The sequence below is a fragment of the Castor canadensis genome, chromosome 15, assembly GCF_047511655.1.
Source record: "Castor canadensis chromosome 15, mCasCan1.hap1v2, whole genome shotgun sequence".
Lineage (NCBI taxonomy): Eukaryota > Metazoa > Chordata > Mammalia > Rodentia > Castoridae > Castor > Castor canadensis.
In genome coordinates, this window is record NC_133400.1 from 60,002,309 (window position 1) to 60,019,954 (window position 17,646).

The 17,646-nt window shown below is 38.7% G+C and overlaps 1 protein-coding gene across 1 annotated transcript in view; it reads right to left on the minus strand.

Moving 5' to 3' along the window:
• The window catches only part of LOC109677180 (cyclin-Y-like), a 179,040-nt gene that overhangs the window by 23,597 nt on the left and 137,797 nt on the right, over positions 1 to 17,646 (minus strand). The window contains exon 5 of the mRNA XM_074056307.1: positions 11,201 to 11,235. Within this exon, the coding sequence (XP_073912408.1) occupies positions 11,201 to 11,235 (35 nt within the window). The remainder of the gene's footprint in view (positions 1 to 11,200; positions 11,236 to 17,646) is intronic.

Genomic DNA, 17,646 nt, shown 5'->3' on the forward strand with positions numbered 1-17,646 from the left:
ATTTCTATAATATAGAAATTATATACCAATAAAGCTATTTTTAAAAAATAAGTTTTTCATAAAGAAAAAACATTTAAAACTCAAAGTCAAGAAAAAATTCTATGGGATCCTAGAATTGGAAATGTAAGGTATATGAATTTACAGTTTCTGAAATATCTACTACCTAGTGATGTCTGTTGAATAGGACTGCCAGCAATGACACTCCAGTAGCAATGAACACACTTTTCTTCTAACACCATTTGCCAGTAAAAGGAATCTAGGCTCCCTGGAGAAATAACTGGTTTGGCTTGAGAAAAAGGAGATGCAAGATGAGGCTGGACTATCTTACTGTAGCAAAAAGCACAGGAGTGCAATGGCCCCCGAAAACAGGCAGGAGCAGCAATACTTATCTCGGACAAAGTAGACTTCAAAAATACACTAATCAAATGAGATAAAGAAGGACATTCCACAAATAAAAAGGGGAAATAGACCAAAAGGAAATAACAATTATCAACCTATATGCACCCAATGTCAATGCACCCAATTTCATTAAACATACCCTGAAGGACCTAAAAGCACATATCAACTCCAACACAGTGGTAGTGGGAGACTTTTAACATCCCACTATCGTCAATAGATAGGTCATCCAAACAAAAAGATCAATAAAGAAATCTTAGCTCTAAAACATACCATAGATCAAATGGACCTAGTTGATGTCCATTTGAACATTTCATCCAACTTGTACACAATATACATTCTTCTCAGCAGCCCATGGAACTTTCTCCAAAACAGATCATATCCTAGGGCACAAAGCAAGCCTCAGCAAATATAAGAAAGTAGAAATTATACCATGCATTCTATTCGATTACAATGCAATAAAACTAAAACTCAACAACAAAAATAAAGACAAAAAACATGCAAAAAGCTGGAAACTGAGTAACTCATTGCTTAATGAACAATGGATCATTGATGAAATAAAAGAGGAAATTAAAAGGTTCCTGGAAGTCGATGAAAATGAAAACACAACCTACCTGAACCTATGGGACACAGCAAAGGCAGTCCTGAGAGGAAAGCTTATAGTCATGAATGCATACATTAAAAAGACTGAAAGATCTCGTATCAATGACCTAATGATACATCTCAAACTCCTAGAAAAACAAGAACAAGCAAATCCCAAAACAAATAGAAGGAGAGAAATACTAAAAATGAGAGCTGAAATCAATGAAAAAGAAACCAAAAAAACCATACAAAGAATTAATGAAACAAAAAGTTGGTTCTTTGAAAAAATAAACAAGGATCGATAGACCCCTGGCAAAACTGACTAAAATGAGGAAAGATAAAACCCAAATCAGTAAAATCAGGAATGCAAAAACGGAGATAACAACAAATACCATGGAAGTCCAGGAAATCATCAGAGACTACTTCGAGAACCTATATTCAAATAAATTTGAAAATCTTAAAGAAATGGACAGATTTCTAGATACATGTCAATATCCAAAACTGAACCAAGAGGATATTAATCACCTGAATAGATCTGTAACACAAAATGAAATTGAAGCAGCAATCAAGAGTCTCCCCAAAAAGAAAACTCCAGGACCTGATGGATTCTCTGCTGAATTCTATCAGACCTTTAAAGAAGAACTGATACCAACCCTCCTTAAACTGTTCCACAAAATAGAAAGGGAAGGAAAACTGCCAAACACATTTTATGAAGCCAGTATTACACTTATCCCAAAACCAGGCAAAGACACCTCCAAAAAGGGGAACTACAGGCCAATCTCCCTAATGAACATTTACGCAAAAATCCTCAACAAAATAATGGCAAACCAAATTCAACAACACATCAAAAAGATTATTCACCACGACCAAGTAGGCTTCATCCCAGCGATGCAGGGGTGGTTCAACATACGAAAATCAATAAATGTAATAAGCCACATTAACAGAAGCAAAGACAAAAACCACTTGATCATCTCAATAGATGCAGAAAAAGCCTTTGATAAGATCCAACACCATTTCATAATAAAAGCTCTAAGAAAATTAGGAATAGAAGAAAAGTACCTCAATATTATAAAAGCTATATATGACAAACCTACAGCCAGCATTATACTTAACGGAAAAAAACTGAAACCATTCCCTCTAAAATCAGGAACCAGACAAGGATGCCCACTATCTCCACTCCTATTCAACATAGCACTGGAATTCCTAGCCAGAGCAATTAGGCAAGAAGAAGGAATAAAAGGAATACAAATAGGTAAAGAAACTGTCAAAATATCCCTATTTGCAGACGACATGATCCTATACCTTAAAGACCCAAAAAGCTCTACTCAGAAGTTTCTAGACATCATCAATAGCTATAACAAGGTAGCAGGATATAAAATCAACATAGAAAAATCATTAGCATTTCTATACACTAACAATGAGCAAACTGAAAAAGAATGTATGAAAACAATTCCATTTACAATAGTCTCAAAAAAAATCAAATGCCTAGGTGTAAACCTAACAAAAGATGTGAAAGACCTCTACAAGGAAAACTATACACTTCTGAAGAAAGAGATTGAGGAAGACTATACAAAGTGGAGAGATCTCCCATGCTCATGGATTGGTAGAATCAACATAGTAAAAATGTCGATACTCCCAAAAGTAATCTACATGTTTAATGCAATTCCCATCAAAATCCCAATGACATTCATCAAAGAGGTTGAAAAATCTACCGTTAAATTTATACGGAAACACAAGAGGCCACGAATAGCCAAGGCAATACTCAGTCAAAAGAACAATGCTGGAGGTATCACGATACCTGGCTTCAAACTACATTACAAAGCAATAGCAATAAAAACAACATGGTACTGGCACAAAAACAGACATGAAGACCAGTGGAACAGAATAGAGGACCCAGATATGAAGCCACACAACTATAACCACCTTATCTTTGACAAAGGTGCTAAAAATATACAATGGAGAAAAGACAGCCTCTTCAACAAAAACCACTGGGAAAACTGGTTAGCAGTCTGCAAAAAACTGAAACTAGATCCATGTATATCACCCTATACCATTATTAACTCAAAATGGATCAAGGATCTTAATATCAGACCACAAACTCTCAACTTGGTACAGGAAAGAGTAGGAACTACTTTGGAATTAATAGGTATAGGCAAGGACTTTCTCAACAGAACCCCAGCAGCTCAGCAACTAAGAGATAGCATAGGTAAATGGGACTTCAAAAACTAAAAAGTTTCTGCACAACAAAAGAAATGGTCTCTAAATTGGATGGACCACCCACAGAGTGGGAGAAAATATTTGCCAGCTACACATCAAAGGACTGATAACCAGAATATACAGGCAACTCAAAAAACTAAAGTCTCCCAAAACTAATGAACCAATAAAGAAATGGGCAAGTGAACTAAACAGAACTTTCTCAAAAGAAGAAATTCAAATGGCCAAAAAACACATGAAAAAATGCTCACCATCTCTAGCCATAAAGGAAACGCAAATTAAAACCACACTAAGATTGCACCTCACCCCTGTTACAATAGCCATCATTAACAACACCACTAACAACAGGTGTTGGCGAGGATGCGGGGAAAAAGGAACTCTTTTACACTGCTGGTGGGAATTCAAACTAGTACAACCACTCTGGAAAAAAAATTTGGAGGCTTCTTAATCTGATCCAGCAATACCACTCTTGGGGATATACCCAAAAGAATGCAACACAGGTTACTCCAGAGGCACTTGCACACCCAATTTTATTGCAGCACTATTCACAATAGCCAAGTTATGGAAACAGCTAATATGCCCCACTACTGACGAGTGGATTAAGAAAATGTGGTGGGGGGGAGAGGGAGGGGGTGGGGTAGGCAAGAAAGGGGGTGGGGGAAGGGGGGAGAAATGACCCAAACATTGTATGCACATATGAATAAAAGAAAAAAAAAAGAAAATGTGGTATTTATACACAATAGAATTTTATGCAGGTATGAAGAAGAATGAAATCTTACCATTCACAAGTTAATGGATGGAACTGGAGATCATCATTCTGAGCGAGGTTAGCCAGGCTCAGAAGACCAAAAATCCTATGTTCTCCCTCATACGTGGACATTAGATCAAGGGTAAACACACAAGGACTTTGATCACATGATAAAACGAGAGCACACAAGGGAGGTATGAGGATAGGGAAGACACCCAAAAAACAAAATAGCATTTGTTGCCCTCAATGAAGAGAAACTAATGCAGAAACTTTAAAGTTTCAGAGGCCAACAGGAGAAGGGGACCAGGAACTACAGACAAGGTTAGATTAAGAAGAATTAATTTAGAATGTAACACATATGTACAGGAAAGCAATCCTAGTCAACTCCCTGTATGGCCATCCTTACCTCAACTAGCAAAAACCCTTGGTTCTTCCTATTATTGCTTATACTGTCTCTTCAACAAAATTAGAGATAAGGGCAAAATAGTTTCTGTCTGGTAGTGTGGGGGGGAGGAGGAGGGAAAGGGAGGGGCGGGGGGAAGGGGGGAGAAATGACCTAAACATTGTATGCACACATGCATAAAAGAAATAATAAATAAATACATAGTAAGTTTTTCATAAAGAAAAAAACAGTTAAAAATCAAAGTCAAGAAAAAACCCTATGGGATCCTGGAATTTGAAATGTAAAGTATATGAATCTACAGTTTCTGAAATATTTACTACCTAGTGATGTCTGTTGAATGGGCCTGCCATCAATGACAATCCAGTAGCAATGAACACACTTCTCTTTTAACACCATTTGCCAGTAAAAGGAATCCAGGCTCCCTGGAGAAATAACTGGTTTGGGTTGAGAAAAAGGAGATGCAAGATGAGGCTGGACTATCTTACTGTAGCAAAAAGCACAGGAGTGCTTAAAAGGGGAACAAGGAAGTCTGTCCCAAGAACAGAGAACTGGCTTGAAGAAAATTTCACTAGCTAACTCTAGGTCAACTCTGTAGCAGTGAAAAAAGAGAAGTCTGTGGGTCCACAATTAAGATGAATGGATGGACAGATGGATAAATGGACAGGTGGATGGACAGTTGTGAAGAGGAGGCTCTCCTTATTTATAGTAGAATGCACAGGGAGTGGTGGGCCTAGAAAATTACCATTCTGTACCCAAAATAATAAAGCCAGATTCAGACATGATCACCAGATGCTACATCTGGGCGTGCTAAAGGGCAGCTTATTTGCATGATGTTAAAGTGTCTGCCCATAGACTACTTAGTACTTTGCAAGGGGAAGCCAGCAGACATACAGTGGAGAATCTGGACAGCACCTTGCCTGCACTCAAAATCAGCAGCAGCAGCACCACTGAACCCCTAAGGGTCCCCTAAGGGTCGGATGGAAATTACATGCCTGCAGATTTGATGCTCTCCAAGTGGCAAGGATGTAGTATTCTGGCTGTGAATGCTTACCTGCATCCTTCAGAAAAGCCAAAATAAGAACTACTATGCTAAAAACAATCCATTCCTCTGTATTCAACAGGTCAAGGTCATGAATGACAGAAAGGCTGAGGATCTGCTCTGACAAAAGGACCCCCAATGAGCTCATCAACTAAATGCCTTGCATGACCCTGGACTAAAGCTGGTACCAGAGAATGAGATGCTATGAAGGACACAATGGAGCCACGTAACACAACTGGCAGATAGGCAGTTAATTAAAAAGAACTATACAATGTTGGCTTCTTGACTTTTATAACAATATTGTATTTAAAACAGGGAACAGAGTTGGTCTCAGGAAACATTCGATGGGGCATTAGAGGGTAAAGGGTGTGATGTAGGTAAATGACTCCAAAATAAATAATTCAGAAAAAAATAATATATGACAATGATCAGAGGATGAGAAGAATGTGGTGCAACACTGGTTTCAAACTGGTGAATTTGGGTAAAGAATGTATTAGTTTTCTATACTATTACTGCAACTGTTCTTAAGTTTGAAATCTTTCAAAATAAAAATTTAAAAACATCTAAAAAAAAGTCAAAACACTGACTACAACAGAGATGCTGGGGGTGGATGCTCTGCTTCAAGGATTAGAGAAAGTCTGTTTCATACAGGGCCTTTCTGACAAAGCCCCTGCTTCAAACACAAACTTTGTGCCTTCCCAGACTTCCTGTTTTTCTCTTTCCAGTCTCTATTCCAGTAGTCCCTGGGCAATGTACAGAAGCTGAGCTGAGGCTGAGAGCTGGGAAATGAAGCACAGGTGGCACTGTGCTGCTGATGAAGCACCCACTGCCTGTCCAGCTAGTGTGAGGAACAGGTGGATTATCTCTGCCTCAGTGACTGAAGACAGCAAACCCGGAAGTCACAGGCTGGCAAAGTAAGGACAGCTCCTTCCTCAACAGTAGCATCTGAAAAATGGAAAAACTGGGCACAGTGACCAAGACTTTGTACCTATTCAGGGATGAGATCTAATGTCATACAGAAAAGACCAGTGCTGCACACACGAAACTTCCCACTGAGAACATGCCATAAGTTTTCTGAGCTAAGTATTAACATCAGCACAATGGTCCCTTCATTAGGCTATCTTAACAAGGGCACCAGGGAAGCAAAGCTACCTGTCAGGTACCCTTTAGTTGTGTAGACCATTACACATTACAAGTACTACTTCCTTTGTGTCTCCTAACTAGAAGGACAAGGTGAAAGAAGAGGAAGGGTGGGCAAAGGAGGAAATAGGAAAGGGCAGGAAAAGAGAAAGTTGGGCACAAGGGTTTGATCCCAACCACCAGAGGGAGGAGAAAGAGAGAAAGAGAGAGAGAGAGAGAGACAGATAGACAGACAGACAGACAGACAAGACTCCCACATAACCTCAAGGAACTGACATTCTAAAGACTTCTGGTCTGTACCAAAATTTTTGTGCATATGGCATTTCCATTTCTAGATATTCTGTGAAGAGAAAAAAACAAAAAACAAAATACTTAGCCCATTTCAATAAGCTTATATCAAGCAGAATGAGTAGACTCAGACCCAAAGTATTTAAAATTCCTTTTAGTAATTTATGAAAATTCTGTACTCTATAATTATTGTTGCAACTTTTCTATCAATTTGAAATTTCCTCAAAATAAAAGTTGAATTCCCTTAATCTTACTGGATCTTTACAACTTTTACTACAAGTAAAATTTTACTGAGTCTTCTTTCACACCCACACTGAGGTCCACATAGTAACTGCTCAAGAAATTTTCAGTCTATTAAGAATAAATCTCCCAGAGGCAAAAGCAAGGTTTAGGATTTTCGTAACATCAGTTCCCGATCTCTCACATCATTCCTTTACTTTTACAACTTAGAGATAAAAAGTATAATAAGAAAATACAACATTTTATAAGGAATCCTATTCCTATCTCACTCAAAGCTGAAAGGCAGAAACCAATTCAAAACTGAACTACTTAGAGCAAAAACTATTAAAGTCAGTATTTCCAAAAGTAGATGAACAGACATACTTCTCCTGGGGAATCTTGATCTCAGTAAATTATTTAAAAAAAAACAAACAAACTGTTTCTGTGCTCAAAATGGTAGAAAGACTTCATTAGTTTTGATACTGAACTTGGAAAGTTAAACTGAATTTACTGAAAGGACAATGGGTAACATCAACATATTTATATGGTGCTATTATTGGTTTACAAATTACCTTCCGTTTATTACTTCCTTTGAGTCAAGAACTCCAGGAATTATGACCCATCCTAAAAGACAAGACAACTGAGACAAGGTGGACAGAATCATGTCTTGAACAAAATTCTTTTGGCTCCAGGTCCAACTAATAATGTGACTCTTACTTAACTGATAAATAACTGCTTTGTTTGCTCAGGAAGTCTCTAGAATAATCAACCATCTCAACACTGAGACACACACTTTGAGCTTTCTGCATGAGGATGACATCCTCAGTTCCCTTTATTTCAAAGATTATGTGTGGCAAAGGAAAACTAAGGGAAGCTGTCCATTCCATCTTAGTTCCTTCTGTTTTGAATACTTTTTAAAAATCTTAGAATGATCAATTCACTTTAGATATGCTGTTATCAGGTAGCAGGAAGATGTCACAGAAAAATTAGGCATGAATTTTCCCTGAGTTTCAGAGTTGATTCCAGACTTTGTCTATCTATAAGATTACTACCATTTGTAATGAGAGATTTTTACATTATAGTTAAGATTTATTGAAGTAGTTAACTTTGCAAAAAAAACAAAGCCAAAATCTCAGCATACTTTAGAAGACAAATTTTAATTAAAACTTTTAATATAAGCCTTTGAAAAGTATCTTTCATAATGTGTTAATTTTTTCTATTACTGGTAGTTCTAATTACATCTAAAACAGATGTGTTGGTTAGAATATTAATCTTTATAATTCACCTTGATTTCACTTGCTGTCAAAATCCCCAGAGTAGTTTATTGGCTTCAAGCTTTGAAACCTGTACTAAATTCTTCAGAAGTAGCCACTTTATACTTAGTTCAGCCATACTGTGACAGGTAAAAGTCCACCTCCTTCTCCAGCCTGGAGTTCATTTCTCTATTGCTCTTTTCCAAAACTTACTGCTTGCATTTGTTAATGTGTGTAGTCTGCTGGGAGCCAGAAACACCTGAGTTTTCTCCACCTTAAGTAGTTTATCCCCATCACTACCTTGATCTTTGGAATAGAGGTGAACTGCCCCATTTCTCTTAGCTGGTTTATCTATACCCACTGCTTTTAGTTTTCTTAAATAATAGCTTCTGTAGATTACATGAACAATGTATGCCAGATAGACTCTTCAGAAACTTGAAAGAAACTGAAGAAAGAATAACCCTCATAATAAAGCAAATAGAACACAAAAGGCTCTTCAAAAACTTAGAAAAATCAGACAAATCTCTCATAATAACGCATATAAAATAGAATATGGTTATACAAAGAAAAAGAATACCTGTCATTGCAGAATTCAATAACAATTTAAATTAAAATTTTTATTTGATTATCAAGCAGTATATGTGATTATATATTTAGAAATGAATCCACAGACTGTCCTATAAAATTTTAATTATAAATTATCTCTAATTCCAGATAAGCAAGTTAAACAATCCTTATCCCAATGCAACTGTCCTTACTAATTGACAAACATGTAGGAAGAGAGCTAAGTTCCAATCCTGGCTCCATTTTTTTAATTTGGCTAACTTCTTTGTGCCTCAGTTTCTTCATCATTAAAATGGGACTGAGTCATAGTACCAACCTGGCATGGTTACTGTGCTAACTAAATGAGTAAGGATATAACAGATTAGAACAGATCCTGACACTCATTATTATTCCCTATCCTGTGTCTACTGTCCTAACTTAATTACACCAACTCCCTAAACCTAAAAAGCACAGTTGGTCTGTTAGCCTAATTGAATCTGCAGGTAATCTCACTGTGGTTCTACTTGAGTGGATGGGAAGGAAGGGCACACTCCAGTACCTTGTCCCAGCAGAGGAAAACCCATGTGCCCACTTGCAGCTAGGTCTGTGCCCGAACTGGGGGGAAGGGGGGGTCACACTGCTCCAGGGTTGTCTACGATACTTAGTACAGAGCTTTCTTTTATTCAGAACAAATGCAGTTGAGAGATCTCAACAACTGTGTGATTTCACAATTGTTGTGTCAACAGATGAGAGATTCTGCCAAGGTGGACTGAGTTACAGAGGATACCATGAGTGAGAATGCAAAATCTGCCACTCTTATCCACATGCTGCTTTATGGATCCTGATTCAGTGTATGCCAGGTGCCACACTGTGCAGGACATGAAGTGTGAGGTTAAGTGGGAGAGCATATGAAAATAAGAGCACACTTCTGTTTCACCAGCTATGATCAGAATAGAGTAGCATAGACAATCAAAACCCACCCTCCTCTTTTCTTGAGTAGAGCTGCAGTAAACTGTGTGGGTGGCTTGGCTGCAGTTTCAGCTCTTCTCTTCCTTTGCAAGCTTCTTGGCAGACATGGTAATGGGTGAGAGAGTGGTCAAGTGCACCCAGGAGGTAAACAATTGGAAGAAAGGATTTAGAAAATTAGTTTCAATTACCCATGCATTTATATTCAGGTATACACTGAGTTCAAAAAAAAGAAAAAGAAAAAGAAAAAAGGCACAGCAATTTTCACCATCTTTTCCCATGACATACACTGCTTCAAAATTTGAGGGGCCAGGGTAAAGGTCATTAAGTCTTTTAAGACTCTGATAAATAACTACAGATCTTTTGACCCTAGAAAACATATACTGACACTGCCCACAAAGGACCCCTAGTCTCCCTTTCCTATGGACACAGTATGGTGTCTCTTGAGTTCACAGGCACAGTTTATTAATTCTTTCCAACTGCATTTTGTCCAGATTTTCAGGGGGTAGGAAATAAAACATTATGGTTTTAAGTATCTTTCACACATAGCTTTAGTGCCAAATTCTTCAAGATATGCAAATACTTAAATGAGACAGTTTAAAAATCCTGAGTCAGACCTTTGTTCGGTCAAATACATCATTCTCATTTACTTACTTCATCATTCCATACCTTGTGAAGACAGGCTCTTTCCTAAAGAAAGGGGCACATATTATTTAGGAGAGGAAGGTGGGGCTGTAACTTGCCTGCAGAGCTTGCCATGGGAGCCAGTCAGCTTTACTTGCTGCTCAAGGAAAAGGGAAAAGGTCTCCCCAGGGATACCTCGCTCCTGGCCACCAGAGGAGGGACATACTACTCAGAATGGCCACAGGCTTGAGGGGACTTTTGAAAATCCTTTTAAAGTTAAATTGGTAGGTTTATCCCCTTCTTCTTGAGCACCCATGGAATGTGGAGACTTGACCTACAAACAGCACCTGGGCAGCAAAGAGAGTGAGGAGGCAGGTACACAGCAGCTTATGGGAAACAATTAGGTATTGACTCAAATGGAGTTGGCTACCAGGAAAAAAAGAAAATTTAGGAATGAGTATAAAGGTAAGAACAAATTCAAAATTTTTAAAAAGTGGCTTTTATTTGGGCCTATGTGGCGTCTTGTTATGGCACTGTTCACACACATCTTCCCAATAACAACCGTAATCTAGAGAACCTGGAAAATTATTAGGGACTGTGGACAAATACCAGATGATGCCTGTTCAATTGCAAACCAAGGTGGGCATAGTATACTGCAACATATTGTACATTCTCTAAGTACTGGCACAACCCACAAAGCATTTTTTACCATCAAAGACATGGTAATTTAAGCTCTTCACAGCACACAGTCATCATGTAAAACACAGGGAGACAGCTTCACTTACATGGTTAATGAAGAGACTCTTGCGTTTTTCTCTCACTGTGAAAACAAAAGATGCAACAGAAATGTTACATGCCTGCATGCTAACTCCTGGCAGGTTGCTGAGAATTGAGTCTCCATGTTGAGATCCCACACACCAAGCACTGTACTCAGGTGCTTGATACCAAATACAAGAATACCAGACCTACACAAATGCAGATCTGAATTTGGTTAACAGAGGGAAATGTACATCCACTTAAACAATAGCACCTTCACCAAAAAAAACTACAACTGAAATCAATTAAAGGACAATGGTTTTCCATTGACAGAATAAAGTAGTATCAATTAGTAAATTTCAAGGTGAATAATAGCAGGTCTACTCATTTCTAACTCAACCAGACTCATAAAGATCAGTAGTACATGAGTTAAATTTAAGCAAGTGCAATACCACCCATACTATCACTGAGACATAGGCCAGATGAGACGTGTTGCAAGTATTCTTTGTCATGGAAATCATTTGCTCTCCATGCTGGGTGTTGGTGAACAGCCTAAACTCATGTTTAGGATGCCTACTGGAGCATCTTGCACCGCCCCACCCTCAGGTGGTTGAGGAGACTCCCAATAATAAACACTGTTCTGATAAGCCTGGCCTTCATTATGACCTCCAGCATCTCCAAGCCTTAGTGTTGGTCAGAATGGGTATCCTCAGCCCCAGGAACTGGAAAGGTGCCAGGGAACCCAGAGGAGCTTGTAATAGCCCACTACCACTGACTCTTGGATTTTCTTTTCCAAAGATTTTGTGGGTGCATACTAGCCCATCAAAACAATTCCTGAGGAGTTCACTATAAAGAATGCAAAGAACAGGTTTCTTGACAGGAGATGGCATTTTAAGTCACTACCTCAGGATACCCTAAACTAGTGAGCAAATACAGCTTGTTATCTGAGGAAGGGTTTCCCCTGCAGGCTGTGCCCCCAAAGTGGGTTCACTTCAGTTTTCAAAAGTTCTATTGCTCATCTACTGGAACAGCTTAGAAATTTTCCTTTCTTTCACATGCAGTTCTTAGATTCACAAGGAAACACTTGTCTTTTCTTTAGACATGTTATTCTCAGGGACCTGGGTGGTATTATTCCCAGTGGTAGAGCACTTTGCTAGCATGCACAAGACCATGGGTTCAATCCCCACCACTGGGGAGCGGAGCACATTAACCTCTCTGTAAATGACTACTGCTCTCCCCCACCATCTCAAAGATATTCAAGATATGAAAGCAAAAACTAATCTAAGGACACATTTGTGTGTATTACAGAAAGAGACTAAGAGACAAACAGCGAATGTCCTATGTCGAGGCATTAGATGGACCCATTTGCAGGTGATTACCTGTTTCTGTCACAGGACTGGGAAGTGAGCATCACAGAGTGTGAGGCACCTGGGCCACTCAGACCACAGTGAAGGACCATGCCTATTATGTACAACGTAGAGGGGGGTGACTACTTTGCCCTACTCCACATTAAATAAAAAGGAGGATGTGGCTGGAAGCACTAGGGTTTAATTTACACTCTAACATGATTGTGTGTGTGTATGCATGCATGTGTGTGTATGCATGCATATGTATGTGTGGACATGAACATGTTTTCCTTAAATTCACTCAATACTAACCTTATGTAGCCAGGAACAGAGGTACAATGACATTTCTTTGATGATTTCCCATTGCCTGAAAGGATCCAGAACACCTTCTACATGGGCTACATACCTCACAGGGTTTCCAGCAAATTTTGTAGCTGATACCCAGTCCTTTCCAGAACATCCCTGCCATAGGTGTAACAGAATCTTTATGTATCTCTGTTAGGAACCACCTCAAGATCACTTCAATACTCTTATATCAGCTCCTGCTTCCAGTAAATAAAAGCTATCCATTGTACAACGAATAGGCTTCCTTCAAGAAATATGAGAGTTTCTAGATGAGTGTGGTGGCATATGCCTATAATCCCACTACTTGGGAAGCTGAGGCAGGAAGATCTTGAGTTGGAGTCAGTTGGGTTACACAGTAAGAAGGTGTCTCAAAGAAAACTGAAATATTAGAGTTTCTTATAGGGGTATTATTGAGAAGATTGGGATTACTCAAACACAGGACAGAGGGCTGAAAAACAGAACCTTCAACAGGTTAGGTTGAAAGCTTTACCTAGAAAGCTTTAAAACAAACTTTATTATAAAAGCATATGCTATTTTACACATCGGCCACAAGACCCAATCTCAGAGATGAATCACAACACTTCCATGCACTCCAACCAGTTCAAATTAGAATGGTAAAGAACAGAAGTTCACTAGGACTACTACAAAACACTCAGGGAAAGGCGCTGGGATCTGTTACAGAATTTCTTAGGCATTCGCTGTGTTCATATAGATGGATACCTCCCATTCTCTTCAGAGTAACTAGGTCTGCTGAATTTCATGTGAAACCCAGGGCTCAAATTGGGTACCATTATGCTCTATTACTCTGTGATGCTGCTTTTACAGGGACCCTTGCCAAGATGAAGAATGTAATCTTGAGAGGCTTTTCCACACATGCATTCCTATGATTGACATCCTTTTGAAGTGTCTTCTGGGTCTGGAATGAACCTTTGTCTCTACAAACAGATAGGAAGAACTCTTAATATCCATGTTCTCACTAGATGACCCATTTCTCTGACCTAATGCCTACATCAGGATGGGTATCAAACCCTAGCTGGGCTATTTCTCTCTTCTAGGAATTTAGAATTGGGCATCCCTGAGAGCCAAGTTTATTATGACAAGCAACCTGACCTAAAAGGTAAGTAAACTCTGGCATGGAAAGGGGAAAGTTCTATTTGCCCTGAGAACTTAGGTTTGGGGAGGATCCCCACCACTCCCTAACAATGTACTTTGTTCCTTGACTATCTATACAAACAGTATGGTCTATGTAGAACACTTGCTTTCTTCTGAGAGCCTGGAATTGGGTACATATCAACAAGGCTATATGCATGAGTAATCCTCAACAAAATCCCTACATTGTCCTGGCTGGCAACATTCCATGGATTTTCACAGCTCACTCCTCTTGGGGCAATGAAGTGGAATGGCGGAACTCTTCTGGGAGAGAACTCCCAGGGGCTTGCAGCCAGTGTCGTTTGGACCTTGACCATGCATTTTCTCCTTGTATTCATTTTGCTTCTTTGCTCTTGTAATAAGTCATGCCATGAACACAATTGTATTTTGTGTCCTATGATTCCCCTACTGAATTGCCACACCTGATCAGAAGGACACCAAGCAGCTGCTATGCATAGATCCATAGGACAAAGTTGGTGCCGCCTGAATCCCCCTAACAGATTTATTGCCCACCTTCCAGTCATTCACGAGATTTCTGAGATACCTTGGTGCCCTTAAAACTAAGTATTCCTTTTCTCCTAAGCTAACTGGAACAGGACTAAGACCCTACACAATGAGGGGAATAGTAGAGTAAGCAGAATCATTTATAGTGGTGTAACACCAAGACAGACTGACAAAACTACCCAATTCTAAGTCTGTCTTCCAAATAAATTTGAAACCATGGAGCCATTAATCAGCTCTGAAATGCTTTAGCTATTTTATGTAATGGTATAAGCAATATGTCAGCTCATTATTAAGAGCTGACTTCAATCATTCTTAAGATCTCAGTATTTTTGGTTACTAACGACATGTTCATCAGTCTCTGGAATTTCCAGAGTTCCTACATAACTGGGTGCACTAACAGTCATATTTTGCTTTGTTTTGAAAAACAAGCAATAAATTGATGGGATCATAAATGTCATCTTTCTTGGGAGAAGAATAATAGCAATATCTGATTCAATCTATGATAGCTTGTAAGACGATTTTTAATTGGCCATAGGGACAGTAGATAATGACTTAAAAAATGTACTAGAGGGTTCAAAAATAAGCCATCTAAAATCAGCAAAAACACTAAAGTTGGTATTAAGTCTTCTCCAGAAAAAATGTAGACTAAACAGTAAATGGCAGTGTTTGCAAGCTGAACGACAAACAAAATCTCACTCCTTTGCCACAATGTCACAAAGGTAAAATTTCTTTAGTCTTAAAAATTCATCTTTCTGGAAAAGCCTAGTGTCTTAATATTAATGAGGATTTGTTAACAATCTAAATGTAATTTCAGCTAACCTCTTTTGTGGACAGGCATTAGAAATTACCTTGGTTTTCCCTCTTCTGTTTCTAAAACAGACCTTGCAGTGGCAAGGGTCAGTCACTATTCAGCAGTAGATTAGGACAGAGGAAATCGTAAATACCATCCCATCCAACAACCTTTTTGGAAATATCCCATACAGGTGCAGACAAGGAGAGACTAGAAGGGAAAGGTAGGGGACACAGCCCAGAGGGGACAGTGTACTGGGCTCCTGGGGCTCCCTCCTCTCCAGCATCAGTGGTGGTGGTGAACCCAGACATCACATGAAATAAGTTCCATTTAAAACAGGTTCTGATATAAAAACACTTAACTATCTTACAAAGACTTATTTAGCTTACTAATTATTCTGGATATGAAGAACTGGCAGGCCACATAAATGGGAAGCTTCAACTCCAATGTACAGAACTACAGCAATTTTTGGAGATGCAAAATTGATTATTGAGAAAACAAAGCCAATGTGGATTACAGAAAGAATTTATTTACCTTTTCTTCCCTATGGACAGCCTATATCAGGCTTTGGACAATCAAATAAAAAGTTAAATATATAATTTTTTTAGAATAAGTTTGAGATTATCACACAATTCCTATAGGCTTTGATACTGCCGTAGATTCAATCATTCACTCAATTCAAAACACAATTATTGAGCCCCTGTTCAGAGTGCACACCAAAGTTCCTGCCTTATTGAGCTTGTAACCTGACAGCAGGGTCAGGAACACAGTGACCGGGACACAAAGTGCACCATGGAAGGACATCACCCCACACTTCAGACCCTGAGCAAGGCATCCTGGTACGGTCATCCCATGAGGCACACCTCCTGTACTGCAGAAAGGGAACTTGGAACTGCCAGGCTGACCTGTGCTTATTTCTAAACCCAAGCCTGAGGGAACAGGACATTCTGTGCATTTGAAAGGAAACCTAAATACACAAAGCAGGTGAAACAATAAGGAAGAGAAAGAAAAATTTCAAAGATGTCTAGGGCAGAAACAGTCATAGGGAGGGGAAAATTCCAAGGGAGGGACTAGGAGGCAGACAGGACACAGGAGAAAGCTATTCGAAGAACAAATAATCACACTTAAGTTGCCAACTTTAGGTGTTTTCTGTTTCTCACAGAGAATACATATGGCCAAAGAATTTCTTCAGAAGCACAGAAACTGCAATTAAGTAGGATCTTATAAAACCTATTTCTGATTCTAAAAGAAAATACATACTTATATATAAAATTTGGAAAACAGATAGCAGTATAAGGAAGACAATATAACTACAAATGGTACAAATGAAAGTTAAAACTTGGAAAATATACAGATACATAAAGAAAAAATATAGCTCAACAATCCAGAGACAACAATCACTATTGATATTTTGGTGTGTATCCTTTAGTCTTTCTCCTATGCATGTTTATACAGAAATGTCACAGGTACTTAAGCAAATGGATGTATTTGTGTATAAATATATATAAACACATGTGTTCACACATAACCATGTCAACAAAACTATGCCCAGTTTTCTATTGATGCATTAGCATTTTGTTGGTTATATATTAATTCTTTAAAACATAAATGTATTAATACTTTGTCACATGTATTAGGTATTTTTCCTGCTTAATTTCATTTTTAGAATTTGGCAACAGTGGGGTTTGAACTCAAGGCCTCACACTTGCTACAAAAGTGGCTTTACCATTTGAGCCACATATGCCCAGACAACCCCCTTTTTTAAACTTTATTTTTCAGATAGGGTCTTTCATTTTTGCTCAAGGCTGGCCTCAAACCATGATCCTCCTACTTACAGCTTCCTACTCACAGCTAAAATCACAAGTGTGAAGCACCATACCCAGCTTATTGACTTGAGATGGGGGTCTCACTAACTTTTTGCCCAGGCTGACCTTGAACAGAGATCCTTCCAATCTCTACCACTCAGGTAGCTGATTACAAACCTGAGCCACCACATCCAGCCTTTTAGGATGTATTTTGACATGACTTTTCATTTTTAGACAATTTTCTCCATTGCTTTTAAAAACTTATATACCTTTGCCCATTGTGATACTACATATTCATTTACATTGTTTCTAGATGCTCATGATTACAGTTATTACACTGAATCTAGAACTAGTCAATCCACCAAAAAATTATTCTGGCACATGGTGGAGGTGAGGATGTCATGTGACACCGTAGGTGAGAATCAAAGTGCTGTGAGTACTATTATAAGGGCTGTGTCAAAGACTGGCTTATGTCATTCAGACGTGACCTCCTCCTGGTTTGCTTCCAAGGTGTTTGGAAGTAACTTAAATGGAAA